This window comes from Pempheris klunzingeri, chromosome 7, assembly GCF_042242105.1.
Source record: "Pempheris klunzingeri isolate RE-2024b chromosome 7, fPemKlu1.hap1, whole genome shotgun sequence".
Classification (NCBI taxonomy): domain Eukaryota; kingdom Metazoa; phylum Chordata; class Actinopteri; order Acropomatiformes; family Pempheridae; genus Pempheris; species Pempheris klunzingeri.
In genome coordinates, this window is record NC_092018.1 from 16,360,140 (window position 1) to 16,386,521 (window position 26,382).

Here is a 26,382-nt window from a genome sequence, read left to right on the forward strand (position 1 = left end):
ATTTTCTTCCATGTAGTAGGTTCTGAGTGCGTTCGTGGATTATGATATCTGAGGGCTTTCTGCAAGTTACCACAAATAAAATATTGATGATTTAGTCTACTACACTGGTATGTGTGTGCATGTGGGTTTCTGTGTGTGTGTCTTGTCTATATTTGTGAGGACATATCGACATAATGCAGTCCCTACCCCTTACCCCAATCTCACCCATCTTAACTAAATGCCTAACCCTAACTTTAGCCTAATTGTAACCTTAACCTTAAAACAAAGTCTTTACCCTCAAGCAGCCCTTTGAAGTTGTGAGGACCAGGCAAATTGTCTTCGCAATGCCTGAATGTCCTCATAACGGAAGTTTAAAACCAAAAATTTGTACACTTGGACCTGCAGGCAAGCGTGTGATAGCATGTGTGTCTGTTTTGTTGACTTGAAGAGTGAGAGAGTGATGAAGGCGACTTCATCCCACTTTGAAGCCCTGCTTTGATGTGTTGACCAGGCAGATCAAGAAGAGCCTTAGGAGTGGAGAGAGGCAGGGTTATCACTGTGTCACATCTCACTGAAGCTTCTCACTGTCATCTTTCTCTCGATGTCTCCACTCTCCATGTGTGCTTGTTTGTTTGTTTGTCGTCTCTATTTGCCTTTCTCTTATTTTGCTGCTCTGTCTTTATTCCAACTCTGTTGCTCCAAGTATCAGAGGAGATAACGAAAGGACATTAATGAGGCGCAAGATAAGTAGGACTAAATATCTCCTCACAGCTAGATACCTGCAGACATTTACACTCTTATCTACTGTAACTTCAAAGAGTTACATAACAGACAATCATCAATAATTATAAGCTGAACTCGGCTAAGACCGCTGGTATTAGCTGACTTCAATAATTTGATAACAAACAGTATTTGATAGCAGTTTAGACCATTGATGGATGGAAAATCTATAATGCAAGACTCAGTGTTCTGATATACCGATGACGAACACGTGTGTGATGATTGCTAAAAAAGTCTTGGAGGATTTCACTAAACAGGTACATTTTTTTATAGTCATACAGTGTCACGCGAAGCTTCAGGAAATGCTAGCACGGCCTCAACATCAGTGGTACGCAAACCCCAAATTGTGTTGGAAACAAAAAGCTAGAACTATTTAACACTGGTGTCGACTGCGTCATTCCAGCAGCACATGAATGTGGTGCGGAAACGTCTTGCATCTTGAGCGACTCAGTATTGTCTAATATCCAGGAAGCTCTCCCGACCTCACTCTCTTTAGAGAAGAAAGAAAAGAGCCTATTGTGCCAGTCTATAAATGTTTGTGGTCTCTTCTGAGAGACACCATCTGCCTGTAAAGTGTGCCATAAGAGGTCTGTGGTAACCAGTGGTGATATGTGGCATCCACATGCAAAAGACAACAGTGTTGCACTAAAGTAAACTTCTCCTGTTGGTACAGTGACTAATGAAGAGAAGTGATGTCACTGCCAACAGTCGATGTCGCACTTAGCACTTGTTTATGAGCTCCGGTAGAATTTGTCTCACTCTGTGACACCATGTGGTCAGTTTATCAGCTGACCGATAATATGCTGGTGCACTTATAAGGTTAGTATGACCAAGTTTGTCAATTACAAAAATTGTATTTAATTTTGTTTGTTATGATCTATTTACAGTTCTTTGACACACTCCTTTTTGTCTGGAGAGATCATGACCGATAATTATTTTTCCTCTGACTGAGGTAAAAATACTGCCTTGATCCTGCAGGAACACTTCAGATTAAAGTCCTTTGCTCCATCTGTAGTGACCTCAGTGTGGTCCTGTCTTTGATTTAAGCCACCAAAACCTCCTAGTTCTCTGCCTCCAATCCTCCGATGTCTGTCTTCACATAAATGATACAAACATCACACGATCGTATCACAAAGCACCCTTCTCTTCTTGCTGGCTCTATGGCAATCAGCTACATTTCTATTGAGAGGGAAATACAACATAAAAGGACTTGCCTAATGGATCGCCTCCCATTGCATCCGGTTTGCCAACTTTTGAAATTCAGACAAAAAAAGTCTGACAACTGCCAATTGATTTCCAATCCTGGCTCCAGCATTGTAACTTCAAAACTGAGACTAAAGTGGACGCCCTTGGGGTTTGGTTTTGGTCTGCAATAAGAACAAAGACGGATTCATCCGAGTGAAACAGACAGGTAATGGACAAGGACATTGATTAGCCGTAAACAATCTCATCTGATCCAGTTTTCACTAAACACTGCAAAGTAAAGATACTCTGTTGCCATGAACCAAGCATGGTTGCAATTAGATTTGTGTGTGTGTGTGTGTGTTCATACATTTTATGGAGCAAGCTTAATGTGTTTAGCTGTGAAGAGGAAAAGGGTTGCAGCAAGAGGGCTGACGTTTTGTGTTGTTGTGGGACCTCCATTAGTGACTGAATGAAAGTTTAATAAATCCAAATGGGATCCTGAAAAACCAGACTGAAAATGTGCTTCTCATTAAACACTCCTTGAACAGCAGTTAGATTATAATGAACCATGACAGCAGGCCTCCTGATATATTAAAGTAGTTCATATCTATGACGGTGTGTCCTGGTGCCATTGCAAGACGTTCTCACTAAAGGGCTATTTCCAGAAAGCTTTTTTAAAAATGTGGCTTAAGTAGACTTACACCAAAAGTTCTGATTATTCTCACATCCATTAACAAATTTACCCTCACTAGATCTCTTCGGATTAGACTTCATGTCACCTGTTCTGCACTAGCTTGATAACTAGACTGAATTGTATCGAATCTTATTTTCACTTAATTATCTTAACCGCTGCCCTCAAGTTAAAAGTAATGAAATAGGTTCAAACTAACTTTGTCCTTACAGATACGACAGGCTATGGTGCTGTCATTATCCATTCTGTCCCATTGGCTTGAGGTTGGAAGTCATTATACTGTAGATCCCTCTGCTGCAAAGCACAATAGAGCGGTTGTTGTTTCCTTTAATGCAGTGAATTTTCCATTAGGAGAATTTTCCATGTTTATCCTGGTCTTGTTGTTGATGTGGTTGTGTGGCACACCTCCCAACAGCTGATTACTGAACACCATTAAACAGCTGCAGATGTCACAGCTGTGCATGAAAGTGTTTGTGTTGCACCGTACAGATTATTCTTTGGTTACTGAGCGCTCTATTTGTAGAAAGCAACTTTTAGTCTCCAGAAATGTATGCTTTTCAATGCACAGACCACTGTTTTTCTCATGGCTATCCATATTCCTTCCATCCTTCATTTTCCATTATACCACACTGTTTGATTCCACATCTGCACCACATCAGGTTGAATTAGAGGACAGTAATCAAATCACCACAGCACCACCCCTCATTATCTCCTCCTGCGGCGGCCCCTCTGCCGGTAAACCTTACCTCGTTGTGTTTTCACAGTCTGAAACATCCACGTCAGTGGAGCATCACCATTACAATTCGATTCTGTCCCGATTCCTCATTCATCCTTTACGCTTGCCTAAAAATAGGACACAGGATGTCTGCGTCTTATTATGGAAAAGAAGACCAGAGCCCATGTGTGTCCTCTCACACACACACACCACACACACAGGCTTCACACATCAGCTGTGTGAAACCTGCTAAGAATCAAGATTTAGGGGAAGTTGATCTGTCGTTTTTATGAGGGAATGTTGCATTAATTATCCAGTTGTTTTCGACTAATCCTGTCAACAACAGCTTTATCATTCTCACATGAGTCAGTTCAGAAGACTCTGTTTCAACTTTGTTTCTTTCTTTTCCTCTTTTCCTTCTCTGTATATTCACTTCATCCAGTTATGTTTCTTCTGCTCATTGTCGTTCTTCCATCCCTCTTTTCTTTCTTTTGATCCAAGCTTTGCCTCCCCTTCTACCCACCACCTCCTTCCCTGTCCTTCCCACTCTCCTTAATTCCATGCTTTCCATATCTAAGGACGTGGCCTCTCCACTGATCAGGGAACACTTACATAATAGGCCTTTGGTAGTAAAGCCTGTTCCTCAGGCTGAGCAGCCTGCTAATGATGTGCTAATCACCCACAGCGCTGATGGAATCGCAGTTTTCACCTGTTTCCACCTTTTTAACATATACATTTACACAGATTACACACACATTATACAGTTTGTGTAACTGTAAAAGGCACCAGCCTGTAGAGCAAAGCCAATTACCTGTTATGTGTTGCATGTGCTTTATCTATTTCCTTCTTTCCTCCTTACAAGCTAGATACTGCTGTTTTACAGTTCACCCATGAACACACAGTTGCCGATTATGGTTCCTGTTGTATTCCTCTGAAATGTGGTTGTGACCATCAGCGCTGTTTATAATCACTTTTGTGTATCAGTATCCCTCAGGTGCACACATCCACATGATCCTTTTACCATCTAAAGGAACATGCTGGCCAGGTTTACTGTCCTTTGTTAATCAGCTGTTTTGATGTTGCTGCCTCATGTGCTCTGTTAGATAAAACATAATCATGGGGTCTGCCAATATCCAGTTTGAATAGGTAAGAAAATTGCCTGTCGCAAAGTGAGTTGTCTAAGAATATCGGTTTGGAACAGTTTTGGAAGCTCTTACCCTCTTACTTGCTGAAACTAGGTGCTTTGCTCAGCAGATATATTGAACATTGTCTCTGTGTTTGAAGTGTATTTTTCACAAACAAGGCAACCAAAGAAATCTGGTTTTATTAGTTATCATCAAACATTTCTAAAGATGTGCGTGTCTCCAGTGATGTAATTTGCTCTCCAAACCATGTTTAGAAATGTTTTACTGTACCTCATGGTGTCTTAATGCTGTGTGTCTGCATGTACCTGTATGCACACACAGTCCCATATTTGTGCTTTGCACTCTTGTGCGTTCCATCTCTGTCTACCGTCATCGCCCAATGATGGGTGTTGTGAAATCCGGGATGGCCCTGTTGTATTTGACACTCTGGTGTTTTGGGGTAATTCTCAGCCCAGTGCTGTTGACCAAGGGGATTTGGTAAGGACAAGGAAGTGGAGGAAGCAGAAATACCAGAGTGCCAATGATGTCATGGCCCAGTGATGAAGTAATTCTCATTAATCATACAAGACGAGATGCTGCTGCTAATACACGATTAACTTCAATGCGTTGCATAATAATTATAGAATCCTGACTCCAGTATAACTCGATATAACCCTAGTTATGCTCATGTTTTTTTGATTTGAAAATATGTGCATTTGTATTTTAAGCATTTAGTTCTGGATCTCTGACTTTGTAAACAGCTCAGCAACAGGGAGAGACTTTGTCCTGACAGATAAATGAAGCCAGCAATGTTACAGATTCCATGTCTGAAACACGCTTTACACAGATCATATATGACACTGATGAGTTCTGCAAACGATAAAGGAACAGAGCCGTGGAGAATGTAGAACTTATCTCTTAATGTGAATTTTCCCTCTTTCTCTACAGGGTCTGTATGTGTTTGCAGTGTACTTCGTCATGCACAACCAGCTGTGTTGGCCGACTAAAGCCAGTTACACAGTAGAGACGAGCGGCCATGATAGTCCCGACTCCACTTATCAAGGAGGGGGACCCACCACTGTAGGAGGTGACATCAGTAAATCAACTCAGAATCTCATCAGCGCCATGGAGGAGGTACACACACACACACACACACGCGCACACACACACACACACAAACACACACACACACACACACACTTACATACAAATACACAGAGAGGTTAACGGACCATTAGAGACAGACACTTGTGTAATCAAAGGTAGATATATCATACATACTCAGGTTTACCACCCAGTGTTTGTCACCCATATGGTGCCTATATCTCCAACTCATAACTAAATAGAAAATTGTGTTTTTTGTGGCCTGGGTCTGCTGTAGATTTGGTTGTGAAAAGTTTTTTAGGGGTCTGGAGATGCAGCAGCCATCCCAAAATCCACTCCATGGTTCAACCTTTAATCACTTGATGGTCTGTGTCCCACTGGAGAGTAAAAAATTGTCATAACTTCTAGGAAGGAGGCCAAAATTATGAGAATTAGAACCAGGTTCTAAATATAATTGGAATTTTCCTTTAATAAATTTAAGTTTTTACCTTTACCTTCCCTCACTGTGATCCACTTTCTCTCCTAGTTGATCCTCCTCCCTCCCCTCTTTTTCCCATGCTCTCATTCCCATGGCTCTATTTGCCTATTCCCAGTCCTCCTTCACACATTTCTCACATCGGCTGAGCGTGACTCCACAGACAACATTCATACTCACTCACTCAGACACTCACACCCTTTTGGTTCAAACTGATTGTCATTATTTAACACCTGTGTAAAAAAGTGTGTGTGTGTGTGTGTGTATAAGCGGTCAGTCTACTCCCACAGGAGCCCGCATCAGCTCCTGCTGTGACCTTTCTATCAGAGCGACACATCACATGCAAGCAGACACTGAAAACATACTGTATAGGCACATACATGCAGTACTTCTGTGGTCCTCAGAATCCTTGTCCATGGAGAATACCCTATAAGGACTGAGCCGGTGAGAGAGGGAGAAAGAAGGAGTAGAAAGGGGGCAGGTTCACCTTAATTACTCCTGGGAACTCCCCCTTCCCTCCAGCTTTCTTGATCTCTCCCCACATGTAGGAATCCAGTAATCTTGTTTTATTCATGAAAGCACACTCCTGCCTCTCTTGAGATTTGGCTACAGTCCAGAAAGAAAAATAAGAGTGCCGATAAAGACCGCTAAGAGTGGCGATGCGAGTGTTAGATGAGTGTCGATTTGTGGAGTGGACTCGGTTAAAAGGAAATTGAAGTGAGATTAGAGGAGGGATCGAATCATATAATTTGAGGCTTGAATCACCTCATTGAAAGTCTTGAGTCATCCGCTCACTGCCTTCCCTCAAAGTGAATACGGCAGATCTGAGGTGCCTGCCGGTGCTTCGTTCACCTCACTGGGACGCTCTGCACCGGTGAGCAGGTGTCAGAAGCTTGTACAACACACAGACGCACACACATACATTTATGCATGTACATAGACAGATGAGGCATTCATAATAAATGAATTTCCAACCAAAATACAAATTTTGTACTCCAAATCAAACGCTGTCATCTGTCTAACTGTGCTGGCAGCATCATTTCCATGTTGTTAGGCTGATTCAGTATGAAACCCTAAACCCAGTGACCTCGCTCCCACCCCATGAACCCACTGTGACCCGTTGGGTTGGCCGTAACCCTTCGGGGTGCTTGGACAACATGCACTCTGCCTGACCCTAACTCCTCACAGACATGATTACACGGCTGATAGGCTCAGCCATTCTCTGAATCAAGCGACCATATGTGTGTGTATTTCTACTTGTGTGAGTGTATTGAAGATGAGAATGGTCGACCTGGTTTTGCCCTGCATTCATGTGAAGTTATTGGATGATTAACTCATTTTTATCAATAATGCATGAAGACAGTCTTTTATGTGCTATATGAAATGCATATATATATATATAGTTATAATGTACTTTAACTGGTCGTAAGGCATTTTGTAAAATTCTTTTGCTAAAGTGGTACATAAATGGATTTGCATCACTCAAGGAATTTGTAAATTATTTAGTAGGGTTTAGAAGGAGTTTATTATTCTAAACGTTCCATGTTGAACCAAGAAGATTTAACAAAAAAAACAACAAAAATTCTCAGCCAGTTGTGACTATAATATAATACTTGCATGTAGTATTTGGCCTGTGTGCTTGTTGATGTGCTCATATGACTTAAGGCTGTTTGTCTTTTGTTTCAGGTGTCAGCAGACTGGGAGCGAGCGTCGCTGCGGCCCAGCAGCCAGCCAAGTGGAGTCTTTAAACCCAGCCCTGTGATGGGGACATACACCACCGAAGGAGGCTTCATCAACACCAACCTGGTCACCGCAGACGAGGAGTCTCAGGAGTTTGACGACCTCATATTTGCCTTAAAAACTGGTGAGGATCCTGCCAACACAGATGTGCTGTAGTGTCTGCTCACACTCTCACACTCTGTTTGGCAAAGGAGTTTTAAAAAGTACCATCATTCGACCTCCGACAGGCTCAAAACTCTAAAGATCCTTGTTTCCCTTCTGTATTTGATTAGCATCTTCATAATTATACAATATTATATGTTTATGTTGCACATTGGTTGTAGTTTATTAATTTGTGTAACTTAAATTTAAGTTGAATGGATATTTAGACAAGATAGGCAGTACAATAAAGATGTTTCTGCCAGATGATACAGCAGGAAAAACTTCATCTTTGCTCTCTTTCCCAAAAACTTCACGTCACGTCAAGTCAGTTTGATTTATGTAGCCCAAAATCACAGTCTGCCTCAGAGGGCTTTACAATCTGTACAGGGTATGAAGCCCTGATTCAGATTAGGAAAAGCCTCTCAATCAAGTCAGACAGGGAAACAAATGGAAGAGTATAGGGATGCATAGACTTGTAATAAATGTTACATGTGCAGACCAGACCAGTAATTAGACATTACCTCAAGTGTTTTATTTCTTATATAAAAGCATATAAAAAGATTAGTTTGACATACTGAATCAGTAAGAAACTGTACTCAAGTTAAACTCCTGCCTGAAAGCGTAAAAACATCCTCTGAACATTTCAGTCCAGTATTTTTTTCTTGAAATATAAAAATCAAGACACATTTACTTTGCAAATCTCATTACAATCCAATATGTTTTAAACATTAAAGGAAAAACACAACATGCTTCTAAAATAAAATCGTTTTAGCCAGTTGTGGCACATGTAGCTGAAAAAATAGAGATGTCATAAGTTTAGAAAAGTTTGTGTGCGTGTGTGTGTGTTTTAGGTTTTTTCATAGTGTGCACATACAAATATATCTATCGCATTCTTTAGCATCAGCACTGCTTAGTCATTCCTAAGCTTACCCTAAATCTCTCTGCTGCCATGGAAACCATTCTTCCAACGTTCAACATCAATGTTTCATGAGCTGAGGGCCCAAACCATTCACCATCACCAAGGCATGCACACGCACACGCACACGCACATCCACACGCACACAGTCCTCTCCTCACTCTTTGAAATCACTAAGTAATTGCTTCACAGTGTGTGAATATGAATGAGGCCCAGCTGGACAACAGCCAGCAAAAGCCTCGGTGCATCGGGACACTCCTCTGTTGTTAATGTGAGACATCGCCAGAAAGTGAAGGACTCCACTGAAGAAATCTTCACACACCTGAACAATCTGATAAAGTGAAGGTCTTAAACTGTGGATATAAATAAGCTGCACTCTGTGACTTTAAAATGAGAACAAATAAGTTAACACTGAATGAATGCAGTGATACTTCCATTAATCTAATTTGAGAATCTGCGTTAGTCTCAGATTCAGAGCCAACATCTTATTTATTCAGCTGTTTGGCACAAGTGTGAGCCTCATTTGGCAGCAAATTAAGTAAATATTATCCTTTCTACTGGTAAGATGCATCAACTTTTTGACCTTTTTATATAAAAAAAAAGTCAGTGATGCTGGTGAAGATGTAATTTGTGGACATGTAATCAGAAGTGATCAGTTTTAGTGTCACACTGCAAAATCAGGATATGGTGAACCATTTGCGGCATGTAGCATTACCACTGTAATGTGATGAATAATCTTCTAGCATTGCATTTTCTGTGGGGTCAAAGTTGACATGATTGTTCTTGTTGTAGCTTTCAGCAAAGGAAATGAATCAACATGTGATGCCCTAAAGCTTCAGTATTCTTAGAGTTGAGTTCTTGCAACTGTGTGATCCTAACTTTAGGTTATTTTATTGCTTTACGGATCATCACCAGCCATCGTTGCCCCTCACCAGTAGCAAGTTCTCCAGCTGATCAACAGCTAATCATTTAAACGTTAATCATTCAGCTCAGCTTTCAGTGTTTCCCAGTCCGCTTTAGTTTGGAAAGAATAAGGAGTGTGGTCCTCCATATGGTGGTGGCTTTGGGAGAGATAAGAATAATGTAGTGAAGACAGACACACCAACCTGATCCTGATGAGATCCTGAAGTTAATTTGACTGAGTCAAGTTACAGTGAATGTAATCTCTCGGGGTTCTGGAGAACAGAAATAACTATCAAGGAAAATAAATCAATCATTAATCAATCAATATGTCGATATTTATAACAATGCCGGGTTTCTGGTGGCTTTTAGCCCATTAAAGCTTCAGTCCAGAGACTGGATTTGACTTTGCAGAGACAGTTGTCCCGTCCCACTGCTTGCCGTTCAGGTACCTCTGTTCAGCGTAGGCGTATATGCAGCAGCCCTCGCTAGCGTGCACCCCAGAAAAACAAAACGCATAACCATGGAGACAGCTAAATTAAAAGTCCGTCTTAGCAGGTGTGAGTTCGAGTGACTTACGGGTGTTAATAAATGTGGATTAGGCTGAAAGGATAGTGTTACACTAAGTAAAAAAGCCGGGCAGAGATGACCGCTTACCCTTCCATTGATTGTGTGCTGACAGCGTGAATCAGACCCAGTTTGTCTGTTCACACGTGTGTGTGGACAGACAACCCTCTCCATCTCAAGTCACCTTACAGTTGTAGCAGCAGGACATTTGACACTGGTCTGCTCTTTTTTTGACCTCCCTCTGCCGTCCTGAGCTGGAGCGGCGCTCAGCCTTAAATAGCCTGGAGGCTGCAGCAAACAAGCCAGGGAATTTATTGGTCCCCCATCTGCGAACTCAGCAGTATGAAGCAGCCATTCATATTATTCAGTCTAGCAAAGGGGCAAGTTTGATTTAATTAAGTCAAATCAGTTGGCTCCTCGCAGATCTCTGGTGTGGTCAAGTCAAGTCCAATTTTAGGGCCCAGAATCACAAATCACAGTTCTCAGAGGGCTCTACAATCTCTACAACATGCAACACCCTCTTTCCTTAGACTCTCCTGTCAGATAAAGATGAACTCACCTAAAAAAAACATTTCTAACCGGGAACACACCTTAGGGAAATTTGGGTTGTAATTCAATATATTTTGTTAAAACTTGATTTTTTTTTTGTTCTACCAGCCATACGGACATTTTTCCATTTCCACTATCCCTGGTGACCTCTGACCTGGGGCCTTCATCCATACATGTCACACTGAACTTAAAACCTGGTTTAATCTTAACCAGTCAGTCAGCAATACAGATAATTCGCTAATCAGAATTACGTAATAGTGCGCCGTCTGCCGAGGGTCAATACGTAGCGCTGTAATGAGGGTCTTCACACTTCATTTGGTAGTGAACTATTAACACGCACAGAAGCACAGTCGTACTTTCAGCACATGTACTCTGTGTAGTACTACTGAGGGCTGATCATTAACATGGTGGCTTTACTGTTGACGGGGCAGCATTGATGGACCTGACAGCACGAAGCACCACAGGTCTGGTTATGTCATAAGAGTCATACGTCACCTCATTCTGTGGGTTATCCTTGAACGCATAATGCAAAGGTTTCAGCCAATGACAAGGAAGCTGAGGTCTCCTATCTTTGATTTAGTTTGATTTATTGATTATATAAACAAATTATCGGTACAATTAGGAGGCAGAGAAGATGACAAGTACCACGCCCATAGACATGTTTTTTTTTTTGTGTGAGTCTGGATCCAGATTCACATCAAATTACATGTCACTCATGTAAAAGTACTAATAATGCTCAGAAATGCCTGCCAATCTTGTAATTTTGAGAAATCAGGCCTACAGTTGTTGGATCAACAAAAAAAGTGGCCCGTTGCTAATTTATCACCTAAATACTCTGAAAGTTCTCACGATATCCTGGAAACAGCACTGAAAATATATAGTAACGTTCTTGGTGGAGGTAGCTATATTCTTGTTGAACAGTTGTTAGTACACTACACATGGCCTGATGACTCCATAGTAACCGAAAGTATTTATACATTTATTCTATAGCATTACTTTACATCTAGCACACAGTATGTCTCTGTTTTACTAATTGATGATTTATTCCTTTCACTAATAATGAGTTACTTTGTGTCTCCACTTCTTGATCAGATACAGTACAATTCACCGTCTGATAACAGACATTATGACCTGCTGTATAGTAAGGACTATAGAACGCCACATTAGCACTAATAGGACAAATGTGAGTTGTGTGGATTTGTTACACTGAATTGCTGAAATTGTTGTTGATATAATTATGTGGTTCATTACAGTTTAGTGTTAAGGTCAGTGTAATAGATGAACTCAAAAAAAAAAGTACTCTTCTATGTACTGCAGAAATTCTTGCACACAAGATAATGATGTGTTTGGATTGAGATGTAATGTAAGTTCGTCTGTCTGTTTCAGGGACCGGACTTAATGTCAGCGATAACGAGTCCATCCCAGGAAGCCACGACGGAGGGAGCATCACAAACTCCCAGATAGTTGAGCTGAGACGAATCCCCATCGCCGACACACACCTCTAACCACCTCACACAGAGCCCCACAGTGTCCTCTATCCCTCATCTCAGAACAAATTACGACACAGTATTTTTATATTACAAAATACGTTTGCACTAAAACAGTTTTTTGAATAGAACATTTTCATATAGATGTTTGATACTGTATGTGATTTTTACTGTACATCTGTTTTTTTATATATATATGAACCTATACATAAATGTTTTACTAAATTAATTTTTTAAAGTCCCTGATGGAGTTGTTTTCTGAATGTATATTTGGATTTTTTGTTTCTTTAGAGACCTAGAATATGAGATAGCCAGATGTGCCCTCAGCAGAACTGATGCTGCTGAAGTTGGAAATCATGTAACATTGTTAATAAATGATTTACCACATATTTTACATTTGGCTGTGCCGATTGCTGATTTTCCTGCTCATAATCTGTCTGCTACCAGTTCCTCCACCGTCCAGTTTGCTACTGGAAGGCGTCTCTGATGGTTATGTGAGCTACTGTGGGGTCAGGGGTCACACAACTGACCCCTGCGGTTTGTGTAAATGATCACTGTCTCGCAGGAATTTCACAAACTGGCTCTACAGAGAGAAGCAGTCTGACTGCCCTGCTGCTGTGTGCAGAAAGCAATGAATGAGACTCTGAAAATAGTAAAACATGTTAGCAGAATATTTCAATAGCCTAAAAGTTTAATTACATTATAATGTATTCAGTTATTCTTGAATTAGAACGTCTTTGATCTTCTCCGCGAAGAATCGGGCGGTGGGAGGGGTGGGGTTGGGGTGGGGTGGGGGGTGCGTGTACAAGCACATATTCACCTTTTCACTTCGACAGCAGCTTTGAACCGTTTGGAATCCAACATCTACTTGACCCTTGCACCGACCTTTAACCTCTGCCCTGCATCAGCTCCACTCCTGAACTTGGTTACTGGTTGCACAAGCAGTTGTTACTTTTACTGCCCAAGAAAAATATTTTCAGGAGAAAGCAAAGGAGAAAAAAAAGAGAGACAGACTGAAGAGAAGCAGGAATCCTTCGTCTGCAACGAGGTTTACTGTGGATGGAGCCTCAGTCCCAGCAGATAATGAGATGAGTGTGCGTCTTGGAGATGTTTTGACACTAGCTAGAAAATGTTATCTTTTTATACACCTTCCTCCCACTGGCTAATGACTGCATTCTCCTTCCTGCAGGCAAATGGGGCTGAGACTGCAGAGGGAAGAATAAAAGGAGGGTTGAAAGAATTGATCTTCTACACATGAAGTAGTTTATTTTTATTTAGGAGGTGAATCAGAGCCAGTGTTTCCAAGCTCAGAATTTTATAAAACGTATTGATCCAACTCTCCCCACTCACTGGAGTGGAAGAGGTGGCGAGGCTTGAGATGCAGAACTCCTCTTTTCCCCCAGTTTTGCTTTTCCTGTCCATTTGTGATGCAATTTTTCGCCACTGAGGGCAAAGCAGCAAGCAAACTTTGGGATTTGTCCACAATGGAGCGTGGGGAACACCCCTTCTGCTATATGATTACATCACTTTTGAGACCCCTCCTCTAACCGGCAGTAGGAGTCTTTCCTCGGGGATTTGAAAGAAACCAACACTGTAATAAGATTAAAGCATTTCTAAAGGGCTTGTTTCCTTGTTTACCTCCAACTAAGAAAAGCAGTTAAGACACAAGCAATTAATTTTCATGCATTGTTGCAGCCTGCCATCATGGCGACATTACAGCTCCAGCATATTTCCATTATGTATCCATTATAGTAAACTTTATTGCCTGCACTAAGACTGCATTACGTCGTCATTGTTAATGAGATATGGAACAACCGGCAACAGTAATTTCTGTAGTTTCCAAAGAGCACACAGAAAATGGATCTGCTGCAACAGAAGCACTAAGGCTTCCAGACCTTTGGACAACTAAATTAACAGCTGCATAAAAACTGCTGACTCCTGGTGAACCCAGTGCACATGGCATAGTTTAGGACATATTTTAGTTACGTAATTATCTACAGTGTGCACAGTCTTGCCACAATCTTATCTACTGCTAGAGTGTCAAGGTCAAGGTGCCAGGCCTCTAATAAAGAGGATTAATCATTTAATGTAATGTAATTATGCAACAACCTCTGTCTCTGTTCAGTGGTCTCTGGTGTCGGACGTGAAAGTACTCTGTAATTTTTCTATTTGACGCCCTTCGATCCACAGCTGTCACCTGTGATGTCATGATGATGTCACACGCCCCTCCAGTTAGAGATGTCCTGTCCGTCAAGGTGCGCCAGCAGAGACCCAGAGGTGTTGATCGGTTTGTGATGAGTGCTGAATCCTGAATCCAGCACCTGAGTCCCGATAAGATATTATAGTTATTGTACTTTGAGTAATGCACTCGTTCGCTTTCTTGATATGAATTAGCTTAGCAAAACTTTACACAATATGATGCCGGAGCCAGCTGACAGCTAGCTTAGCTTAGCACGATGACCGATAAGGTGAACTTTCTGTCTCTTCAAAGGTAACAAGATCCACCTCCCAGCACCTCTACTGCCTCTCAAACTACAATTTCCAGAGTGAAGAGTCAAGAGTGAAGTGCAGCTCGAGGATTAGATATGAATAAACGTACAATGTGCTGTTGTGGAATTGGTTCTTCCTGATTGCAGGATGTCTCAGAGAGACATTTGCAGATTTGTGAGGCACTGATTTGGTGGCTGATATAAAAGTAATAAAAGTTTTCTGCAAGCACTTCATAGGGTCTCAAGATGAGATGTTCAGTGCTTTGCTAAAATTGTTCAAACTATCTAAATCATCTTTTGGGGTGCACAGCAAACCGTCTACGTCCCAACCTGCCGGCCTTGGTCCCAAAAAACACCAGACCGGAGGCAAACATGTTTATGTTACGTCCTTAGTTTCTTCTCGCCTGAGTGCCCTCTCTGTCTGTCTGCACCCAAAGGAGACGACAAAGATAAGACGACAGACAACCAGACAAACAACTGATTTCTCATCCGACTCACTTACAGTCTGTCTGTGTGGACACTCAGATGATGACTCTGCACCTGACCAATCCTCGACACAAGGTCACCGACAAAATAAAGGGGGGAGAATGGCAAACACAGGGTGATGAAAAGAGCAGAGATTACTTTTACTCTCTCTCTTTTTACACATTGTTTGGCCTTGTTAGTTTTAGTTTTTCATGTTGCCAGGGATGAAATTACTCTCAGACAATAAGAAATGACATTGTGTTTATTTATACGCTTTTAGTGACATTCAACTAAAGTTTATTATGACAACGACAATCTCCATGGATTATGTTATTCTTTGAATTCAATGGGAAGGGCATGAATTTCTGAAACGTGATAATGCCACCTCTTTCACTTGGTCTTTTTCTAGAGTATAATGAATGTAAGAAAATCTTCTTTAATTCTTTAGGCCCTGAATGAGCATACAGTTCAGGTGGATATAAACTAGTTAGATGTTTCAATGGAACATTGCAACGCCTCAGGCTACAATAGAGTGACCCAGTTCCACGCATAAAGTCTGGTGGCAACAGTCTTCGTCCGTTGAATCAATAAAGCCAGACAATGAGTCAGGAGTTGCTGTGGTGCAGAGGGATGGGTAAAATAAAAAAGAGGAGTAATAAGCAAGCAAAATGAATGTTTTTCTACCTGTTGCACAGTTTAACATCCCTGTTTTTTTTTCTGTTTTCACATTCCTTAAAATGATGCGTGCTGTATATAACTCAGGCTTCTTGTGGTTATATTATCCACATTATCGCAGTACATCTTGTGCCCTCAAAGTCTCACAGTGTAGCAAACTGTATCTAATCACTGTAAACGTAAGCGTGTTGAGAGTGAAGGTGTAATTTGATCAACCAATCAGCCCCCTGTTACGTCTGTTGGATAATCAATAGCTTGCTTGCGGGTAATTTGAAGGGTGTGGAAGCTGATTTTAGAGGTTAAACTCACCATAAAGACATTTAAGATTAGAGAAGCAGTAATGCGTCAGATGCAGACAGATGCACCATACATAACACACTGCCGCGCACGCATCGATAAAGTAAGGTATGCGCGCGCGACAGTCACGGCAAGATCAGAAAACTTTTTTTTCCATACCAAGAGAGCATGTGAGAGACCCAACTCAAGATCTTTCCCTTCTTGTTCCCCCACAGAGACTGCTGAGCAAGCATCACTGTCTACATTTACAGCCTCACAATTTGGTCAAGTTCAAGTACAGATGATTTGCACTGCTAGTAAGCATTTGTGAATTTGTGTATTACGCACATGGCGCTTGTACTCCCACTACATTCCCCATGCTCCTGTCAGCCTCCCCTGAAACACACCACAGAGCATAAAAAGGTAGGACACGGAGTCAGCAAAAGCTTCGTTCACATGGGCTACGCAAAGTATAGTGTATGATGTGAGGACAGAGGCCAAAAGTAAACATGTTTAAATGAGGGTGCGGAGGAGAGTGTGCTTTTGTACATGTGTTTGCATATGTTTGAGCTATCTTTCCATCTGTCTTCATGTCTGCGACAGTCAGCGCGGTGAGGACATGATGCAAATATGTACCTATATCGGTGTTCATGCATGTGTGTTTATCTGTGTGTGTGTGTGTGTGCGCATTATATTGCCCCTCATTGCGATGGCAAATGATGACCTTTCTTTAATGAGATCAGAGTGTGCTTGCCTCTCTACACTTGGGCAAGCCAAAGTGACTCGGACCGGCTTGTCATCCACGGTCATTACCTCGCACTCATTGCCGCTTCACTGTGCCTGACATCACCAACAGCTCCAGGAGGGTATCCAGTGGCTTCAGCGGTGCCAGTGGGCTTGAGTCTGTGTTTATTCTTGGGTGATTAGAGGAAGACTTTGGCCTTCGACAACCAAATACAGAAGCATATGAGCAGTCAGAAATATGTATATACTGTATATACTTAGATCCTATATATACATGTATGCGCCGAAATTTGTATTTGCAGAGCTAACAAACAAGCCAGAAAGAACAGACAAAGAGCCGCCAGCTCTTAGGTCGTTGGGGATGAAATGATCTCAAAAAGCCTAAAATGAAGGCATTACAACTTTTGTATCTGTTGAGTAAATACTAGTAAATCATAATCATACACTCACCTGATGTCTTCTCTGAACGTGATCCAAATTTTAAATTACAGACTGTAGTAAGTTACCAGCACGAGGCCCTGCCTCTGAGCCCAGTGAGCAGTCGCTATCAGCTAAAGGTAGTGCCGCGTTTGTGACGGCTGTTTCGCTCGTGTTTATATGATTGCGGCATTTGACAGACTTGTTTATTTGTCAGGCTGCGAAGCTGAGAGAGAGGCGGTTGTGAACAGAACAAACGAGGGACCCAGCGGCAGCAGCCGGTCTTCTGATCACTGTCACAGACTCGTCCTCCTGCAGTAACTTTAACTTAAGGGAGGGGGTGGGATAGTTTTCTTTGGGTGCTGTCTCCAATGCTGCAGACTCTGCCTTTAATCAGTATCAGGCCAATAGGACATTTTACAAACCATCGATACTGATGGAACTTTGCTCCAATAGCTCACTTGGCTCTGAGGATTGTGCAACCTCCACCAGTCAGCCAGCATTTTTCAGCTGTAACTCATCTTTAAATGAAAAAGAACTTTATATAAGACAGCTTTATTCACACATTATGACCATGATAGGATCATTGGTTTGTCTAGCTGTAAGTGTAAGCCTAGCCCAAGTATGGCCAATGACTACATCTGATCATTTAAGGGCCACTTTGGCTGAAAAGAAAATTCTGTGTGCCTGTGACATATACGTCTGAAAATAATCTAAACAGCTGTTAAAGACCCCATCAATTGACTCTCTATCTTCCTGGATTTTATGAGGCCGGTAGAGGGGGGCGCTGGCACTCAGTGTGCTCATCTGGAAGAGAAAAAACATTCAATGCATTTGGGTGAGAAAGCTTTTGGTTCTTTGGTAAACTTGTAACAGCTGATTTTATGGCAAAGCTGACGTGGAATTCAAGTCTAACCTCTCAAAAATATAATGCAAGACTATCAGCTCCTTGTTCAGGATACAAGACAGGTGGACAGGGAGGAAAGGAGACCATTTAACTTACCAATTTGATGTTTCCTCTTCCAAATAATCCAGCTGTGTAACTGTCCATGCATGAAATGAAATCACACACTTCATGATTTGTGGTGTGTCATTCGTAAACAATTTATTCAGAAGAACAAATCTTCTGGGTGAACAAACTGAACTGAATCACTTCCTGAAACAATCCGTTCATTCCTCAGGTCAGTTGAGTTCTCAGTCAGTTGTGAGTCAACATGCAGGGACACACTCACTCACTGAGTGGGGGGGATCCAAGTCGTTCCTTCACAGGGATATACATCATCCGTTCACTTGGAGGCTTTTATTTTCTCTGAACTAACAGCAAAATGTAGCTGGGGGTTAGCAAAAGATATTCAGTGGCCTAATTCCACACGTGGTTACACTTAAATTAAAATGTTCGGCTGGCCTAAAAGACACAAGAGTGTAGAGGCCTACCAGTCAGTCCTCTCTGGTGTAGACTATTGTTGACCCTCTGTCAGTGTTTACAGTTTACAATGCATGGTGAAACCTACAATATGAATTAAATAGGTGGCTGAAGAGTGGGAGGGAACAGTTTACATTCAGGCAACGTGAGCCCTGAGTCATAGTGAGTGTCCCAAACTCCTGGAACCAAGCCCAGCCAATTCAGGACTGGTGCCAAACTGTAGATCAGTTAAGAAGCGTTCATCCCTGATATTCAGCGAGGAAATTCTAAAAATATGAAGAATCACAAATGGAGTTTGGTGCGTTTGTCAGAGCGATGGCAGATCCAGAAGCCAGGGATCGTGTTTCAGTTCAGTGAGTGGGACTACGCAGTCAGAGCTCCGGTCAAGCACTGAACAATTTGGTGAATGAATGTTTTCATGAACTAATTCTAGTGATTCAGGATCTTCCTTACCCCGGGAATATGCACAAACAACAACACAACACAAGTGCTTTTACACATTAAGATTAGGGTGACAAAATACAGATCCAATAAATAAACACCATTTCAAGAAAAAGCGTGACATCAGACTCAATAAAAACAAAGAGCAAAGTCAGGTGATGTAAGAAAATACATGTAATTTAATAAAAGATAAAACTCTAAAATATAGTAAATAGTAATAGATCCATAAAGGTCAAGACAATAAATAGCTTAGATTGTTATTACTAACTTAATTACAACAGATGAGGCGCATATGAGCCGTTGAATGCTGGTCATATTTTCTGGGAGTAGCATTCGCTCCGTTTTTATTTGACGTTGCTGACACCTGGGTCAGATAACGTGACCTTTTGACTCTTTCCGTCCACTGACTCCAAAGGTCAGGCAGATTAAAAGAGAGCCTGTGGAGATGCAGCCGGCAGCACTAGAGCAAACAACACGTCTTGAGCCATAGACATGGACATCATAGATCAATAGAGCATGTTCATTGAAATGAGCAGGGTTTATTGATTGAAGTTGACGGCAGGGTGTAGCAGAGCAGAGCCTAAAATGACGACTTCAACTGTGGTGAAGAAAAGAGAAGAAAAACAGACAGACAGACCCTCTCCTTGGCCAGCTTCTAGCTGCTTTTTGATGCCTTTGCTTGTTTCTCTGCTTGATTACAGTAGCCAGTGTGCGCTGTGGCTGCTCTATGAAATGTGATTCTGCAAAGTGAAAGGCAACACTGTGCCGGCAGGCCTTGACAACATGGCTGAACGAGGGTCGTAAATGCTGGGCTGTGTGTATCTAAGGGGAGTAGACATATCATGTCTGCAAATGACACTTTGTCTTGTTCTCACTATGCCGTCTGGTTGGCATGAAAACTAGATTGTGCCTTTTATGGCATGTGTTTAGTTGTGCTTATCTGTATGTACTTTATTGCACATCCACGTATTTGTTGGTTTCTTATGGGTATCCAAAATGTGTGAGGGCTTTCACATGCATGTAAAAGTGTGTGCAAATCACATGCCCGCGGCGCATGCCTGTATGTGAGTGCTGGTACCGTGTATACACTTTCATGTGTTTGAAAGTTGACACGAGAGCTGGAGCCTGCTGGTTGCCATACATTTTTTTCAACACCTGCAGCAGCCTCAAATAACTGTCATGTCTGGATATATGAGTTGTTTTGATGGAAGCACAGACCTCAAAGAGAGCCACTAACCTTCAGAGTCAGATCTGAAACGCATCTGGATATCCTTTTATGAAAAAGCCTGAGAGGATCAAAGCTATTTGTATTGTAGTCACGTATTGTTTGCTTGTTGTCAGCATAAAAGCAGGTCAAGCCTATAGGAGTTATCTGTTCAAGCTCCTCCACCACACTCACTAACTTAGTTAGTTAGTTAGTGTGTGTGTGTGTGTGTGTGTGTGTGTGCACGTGTGTGCATGTAGCCAAAAGCGACTGTGTAACATACTCTTGTGTCAGTGCAGTGAAGCATATTACAAGCAGGCCGTTGATAAAGTATTTTAGAGTCGCCAGCTATCTGTGGCAAGGAGGAAAGTCAGTTACATTCTCTCTCTCTCTCTCTCTCTCTCTCTCTCTCTTTCCCTGGCGTGCAATGCTCAGTCAAGCAGGCTGAGACCAGTTTTTACTTATAACCCACTTCTCACTTTTGCTGACAGCCTAATACATGTGAGGGAGAGATAGCTGCACTCCTGTCATCCCCTTTTGGCTATTAACAGTGACCACTACATTCACCATCATGACTGCCAATGTCATCAATATTATATTTACAATCAAATCAAACAGATCAGCAGCAGCAGCACTGTAAATTCCATTTTTATTGTTGCGTTTGAACATCGGGAGAGCAGCGTTTCCAGCTTAAGACCTTCATCAGACCCGTTACCAGCCACCTTAGTCATTATTTTTTGATTTTCTAATCTCAGTTGAGGTCAGTTCTGATTGTGTCAGTTCAAAGTAAACCACTTAAAGGAGTAAATGTCATTTGCCTGGATAGAAGGAGCACTGTCCAGCCTCAGTGGTGGGGATGTACTCTATTAATACCACAATATAAGCACAAAACGGAAATGGAGGCTGTCTCTTGATATCACTCACAGCAGTTCTATTCACATCTATAGGCACGTATAACAGAGTGCTGGTAAAGGACAACAACTAAGCAAGAAAAAAAAGGAAGGAAGTAGGGAGGAGGCTGCAGGAGTGAAGCGATACAGAAGGAAACCATTGATGACCTCAGCGGAGAGACGTGTGAACTTTCCAAACCAAAGGAAGTGACATATCAGAGAGAGAAAGTCATCGTGTAATACTGGTTCCTCTGTTCGGCCAGACACAGCTGGTTTGATCCAGCAGTTCTTCTTCTGCACCAAGAGCAGCAGCAGTAACATGGCATGAGCCGGAGTAACCGGCCCGATCAGGCTCTGACTGCGCACGAGAACAATATCAGTTATTGTTGTGCATCTGTGATGAAATGTCAAATGCAAGGCAGTGACGGCAGGACCTGAGGGTTGGTGGTGGGGAGGCTGTCAGACCAAACTGGAACAACAGAGCCTCTGTAATGAAGGAGAAAAGACCTCAGATAACAGAAGCACAAGTATAATTTTCATTAAGATAATGAAAGTATTTCATAAGAAGCTGTTGTATCTTTTCCCACCATTACCATGACTTCCCTCCGCCACATGCTGGGCCCAAGATCTGCATCAATAAACTGAGGACATACAGCGTGTTTAAAAGCATTTTTGGCTAAAGAGCAATAACAGAGACGTCTAATTTAAGATCAGATTATACTTCTCTATGTTGCACTGTTGACAGTACCGTGAATATCTTTACCAGGAAGCACTTATCCGGACTTAATGGGATCTTTTTATATGTCGCATGCTTTGTGGGTCATATTGTTTGCATTCGTCCACCTGTTGTTACACATTGGCAGGCGAGGAGAACCTCAGGGGGAACCACATGCAGAGTGTGGTATTAGCATCACAGTTAGCTGTCTGGGTGTTTAAGTAGTTTAAATGACCATATAATGAATGTGAATTATGTTTTTGTCTGTTCAGATTCTTTATTGAACAACAGCAACTTTCATAGCAACACACAACGAGAAATGAATACATTTTCCCGTCTTAAGACTTCTTTTATGGTCGTCAGTGGTGTCTTTTGATTTTCCCCAAAATCAGTCACCCACCCACCTGAATTACACCAGAACTTGTTTGAGAAACTTTTTGAATGTGTAAAATGTTGCTCTGGGAATCAACTGGACACAAAACTCACTTAAGTTAAATAGATTTACTTCTATGATAAATATGAAGTTTGCAAGAAAAATTCAACTATTCAAGACTTCAGCTATCTCTGCTGTGTTGTATCAGAGCAAACATCCTTGTCCTTGACCTCAAGATCACTTCAGACCTCTTCACTTCATCACTTGTATTTACATCAATTTCTTTTCCATAGAGGTCTCTGAAAGATCTCGTATCAAACTGCATGTATGCAGTTCGCATAATATGTTCAGAGCTCATTTTCTAGTGGCTTGTTTTAGATGTAAAAATCATTTTACTCTAACAGTGTTTGAAAAGTGTTTGAAATGTGAGGATGACTTTAAAATTGACCCTAAAACCATTCACATGACATACTATCATCATCCAGTCTGCTGTGGGAAAAATCCTGAAGCAGGGAGTAGCCGAGCACATGGTGAGCAGAGGGTGAACTGGTCGGGAGACGATTGCACTGATATGTGTCACACATTCCTCTCTGTCTGCTCAGCTCACGGTGACGATGAACGCAGCTCTTTGCAGCACTCACTGCCGCAGCTCCGCTTATTTGGAGGGAAAAGAGACTGGCTGCCAAAAACTGACTCAGTTAGATGAAATGAGAGAAGCCTTTTAGACTTGTTTTCATCGGGCAGCCGCTCCAAATGATTAAAATGAGTCACAGAACTGGAGCAGACCGGACCGGGCTGCCCTTGTCCTAAAGTGACTCTAGTGTGTGAGTCTCTTACCGAAAAAAGGTTGGGATCAGCGAAGCAAAACCAGGCTGTCATGAGAAATGTAACATCTAGTCATGGTTTCACACCCCAGGGAAAATAAAGAACAAAAAATGGGACAAAGTGACAAGATACGCTATTCTAAATACAGCAGGAAGCAGGGTGCTGTGAAGTTAAAGAGGCTGCTTCCTTGAAAGTAAAGAAGAGGCAGATAGAGCATTTTTGCTGATTTGTACCACGTGGAGAAAAAACTGTGAGGTCAGACGTGTGAGTGGCAGAATGGGTGTGGTCCAGCCCCTTTTTTCCTATTGGCTGATCCCTGTCAGCTGAAACGGTTAACCACAGCCCAGGACAGGACCCTCATGACTCAGTGGTGGTTTCATCACTCAGCGAAGAGAAGAGAAGGGAGAGAAACTGAACTGAGGCTACGACATAGTGGGACTTAAGAGTGAAAAAAGAAGAGGAGAAACTGAAGGGGAAAGAGTATAGAATAGACAGGACATCCAATATCATTCACAGATTGTCAGATTAAGAAAAAAGGGAAATTGGATGAGTGAAGTTTTGATAAGCCTCAGAAAGTTCCTGAAAGTAGTCAAGGCTCCGTCTAACCAAATACCACCTCCTTTCGCATCCCTCTGCTCGACAACATTTGCCAAAAAACAGGCATGACAGCCTTTCTCCAAATCCTCTCACGTCATCTCAAATGATAATTAGCATGAGAGCAAAGCGAAAGTTTTATACAAATCCTGACTTCTTCGCTGTCTGCCTGTCACAGTAGCCTGTGGAGAAAAGACATTTTGTTAGTACATCTCACAGAGAAGAAGCATACGTGAGAATGTTTTTGTGCCACAGCAATGATTGGGAATATTTTTGAAATAGTTTTAATATGTTGTAGGTCATTTAAGTGTTGTGTAACACTGATGTCACGGAGCCAACTCAAATCCCATCAACATTTCAGCAGCTCCCACTTTGTTATGATTAATATCTTTTGTGGCTTTCATCAAATTGTCATTTGGACCAAAGTAAGAGTGTTGCTAGAGGACAATTTGGACACAGCTTTGTAATAATGTTTGTGTGTGTGTGTGCATGTGTGTGCTTATACTTGACTGTGCGGGTCTGTGTGAGTGTATACGCGTCCTTGCTTCTTGATTAGCCACCTGGTCATTCCTATCCATTCTGCTGGAATCAGCGTCACAAACAGCAGCGAGGATGATCGACGGTGTTGTTTACATGTTAGTCAAACCCAAGGAGCAAGTATAAGCACCGGTCCAGACCAGACTAGACCAGACAGATGGAAACTTCTGGAACATGAGCTGAAGTCCCGGGATGTCTGGCAACAAGTTTAGGAGAAATTGAAGCGATGCCAGAAGAGGCCATGATACACCTGAGATGTTGATAAAATGTTGGATTGGTTGAGTGTTTTTTGATATTGTGCTCCATTAATAGCTGACGTCAAACAGGACAACTTAGCTCAACAAAGTCTCCTGACACATGCAAAAGAAACTTCCCGACAAACTCTAGCTTGAGATGCTGAGAAATGAGTGATATGTCAGATGAGAAGCCCTGGAAAAAAAGTTTTCATGCTGAAAAGAGATGACTGGATATTCTGGATTTCCCATTTCAAATCTTTGATCGGTGATAAACCAGCAAAGGGGAACATATGATGTAGATGTTTACCACTTTGTAAGACAGGAATCAACATCACTCACGTCAACTGTTTACAATAATGCCACTGCAGGGTCGCTTTTAATGTCAGTTCATATATAGACTAATCACCAGCAAGTGTCCCAGTCCTATTTTGAGCAAGGCCAACGAGAAGTTTTTATGAGTTCTCCTCACCGTAAAGAGGGTTAATGTCTTCACAGCAGATCTAAAGGCTACACATGAGTATAAACCCAAAATAGCAAGGGAGCAGTTCTACAAGCCTATCAACATACGTCCTTTGAAACATTTACTCACCAACTTTAATGCAGAAACATGGAAAAGTATGGACATAAACATACAGAGTAGCCATGAGGATTTTGAAATGGCAAACTGACAACTAATATAAGAGATATGATTAAAATGCTGCATCTTACTGCAGTTTTATTTTATTTTAGCTACATAGCTCATATAGTTGAAGATTGTCTGCAAGCAGCACAGCTAACAAAACCCCTTTTAGGATTGTAAGTGTGTACTTTTTCCTGATGCTTTACTGTACAACTTGCCCCAATTTACTGTTTGGATAAGGCAGTCATGCTATTTCAGGAGTCGGTGGGCAATCACCTAGTGGGTGTTAAATGGGGGGATCTGGGTTAGAGAAGGAAGATCATGTGATGTTTGGAAACTATTGTGTGCATAACACCAGTGATGGCCTAGAAACCATATAGGCTGCATACAAAGAGCAAATCTTTGACCCACAAAACAGGCGGCTGTTATTAAAGTTTGCCACAACAAGCATGATCATTGTAGAAAAATCACATGCCTCTGAGGAGACTGTGGAATAAATATTTCTTACAGAAAAATGGTGGGAGAAACCGTCAAAAACTGAAAGTAGAAAACCGTTTGGTTTTTTTCTATGCAGAAGGTCGTCCTTGTGATAAGCTCAATGCCGTAGGAGAGACTGTAGAGGACAACATATAATTTGCATGGAAAGAATGTGCATCCAGTGGGGAGGAGAGTGGCAGGAGTTTGAGATTAGAGGAGCAGAGCTGTCACAGGGGTGGAACAAGTGCAGAGATAGTGGTGGAGGGCCAGGCAGGCAGAGGGTTAGAGAGATAGGGTGAAGGATGGGGAAGAGGCGGCAGATTGGATGTTCGGAGGCAGAGGGTTGAAATAACAGTGAGACTGGAAGGCTTGGACACACTGCCCACCAGACAGCCCGCCCTCCGCAGAGCCCGCTGCACCTGTTGTTTTTCAGGAGCGAGACGCACAACAGGGGGGTTAGGGGTGGGAGCGGTGGTTGGGGGGGTTCAGAGTGGGACGGGTGGGGGTGTGAGTCTTTTGCTCCCTGTGACTCAGGAGAATCTGAGCAGGCACAGAGAGGGAGAGTTAAAGCTGAGCAGGGACTTTGCGAGGGAGCTGAGGGGGGGAGGGATGAGAGCTATGCTATGAGT

General features: G+C 42.1%; 1 protein-coding gene across 1 annotated transcript in view; it reads left to right on the forward strand.

Annotated features, from left to right (window-relative positions):
• Positions 1-12,700, forward strand: part of adgrv1 (adhesion G protein-coupled receptor V1) — a 94,017-nt gene extending 81,317 nt beyond the window's left edge. The window contains exons 92-94 of the mRNA XM_070833716.1: positions 5,423-5,608; positions 7,740-7,917; positions 12,253-12,700. Coding sequence (XP_070689817.1) covers positions 5,423-5,608; positions 7,740-7,917; positions 12,253-12,371 — 483 coding nt within the window. The 3' untranslated portion in view covers positions 12,372-12,700. The remainder of the gene's footprint in view (positions 1-5,422; positions 5,609-7,739; positions 7,918-12,252) is intronic.
• The last annotated feature ends 13,682 nt before the right edge of the window (positions 12,701-26,382 follow it).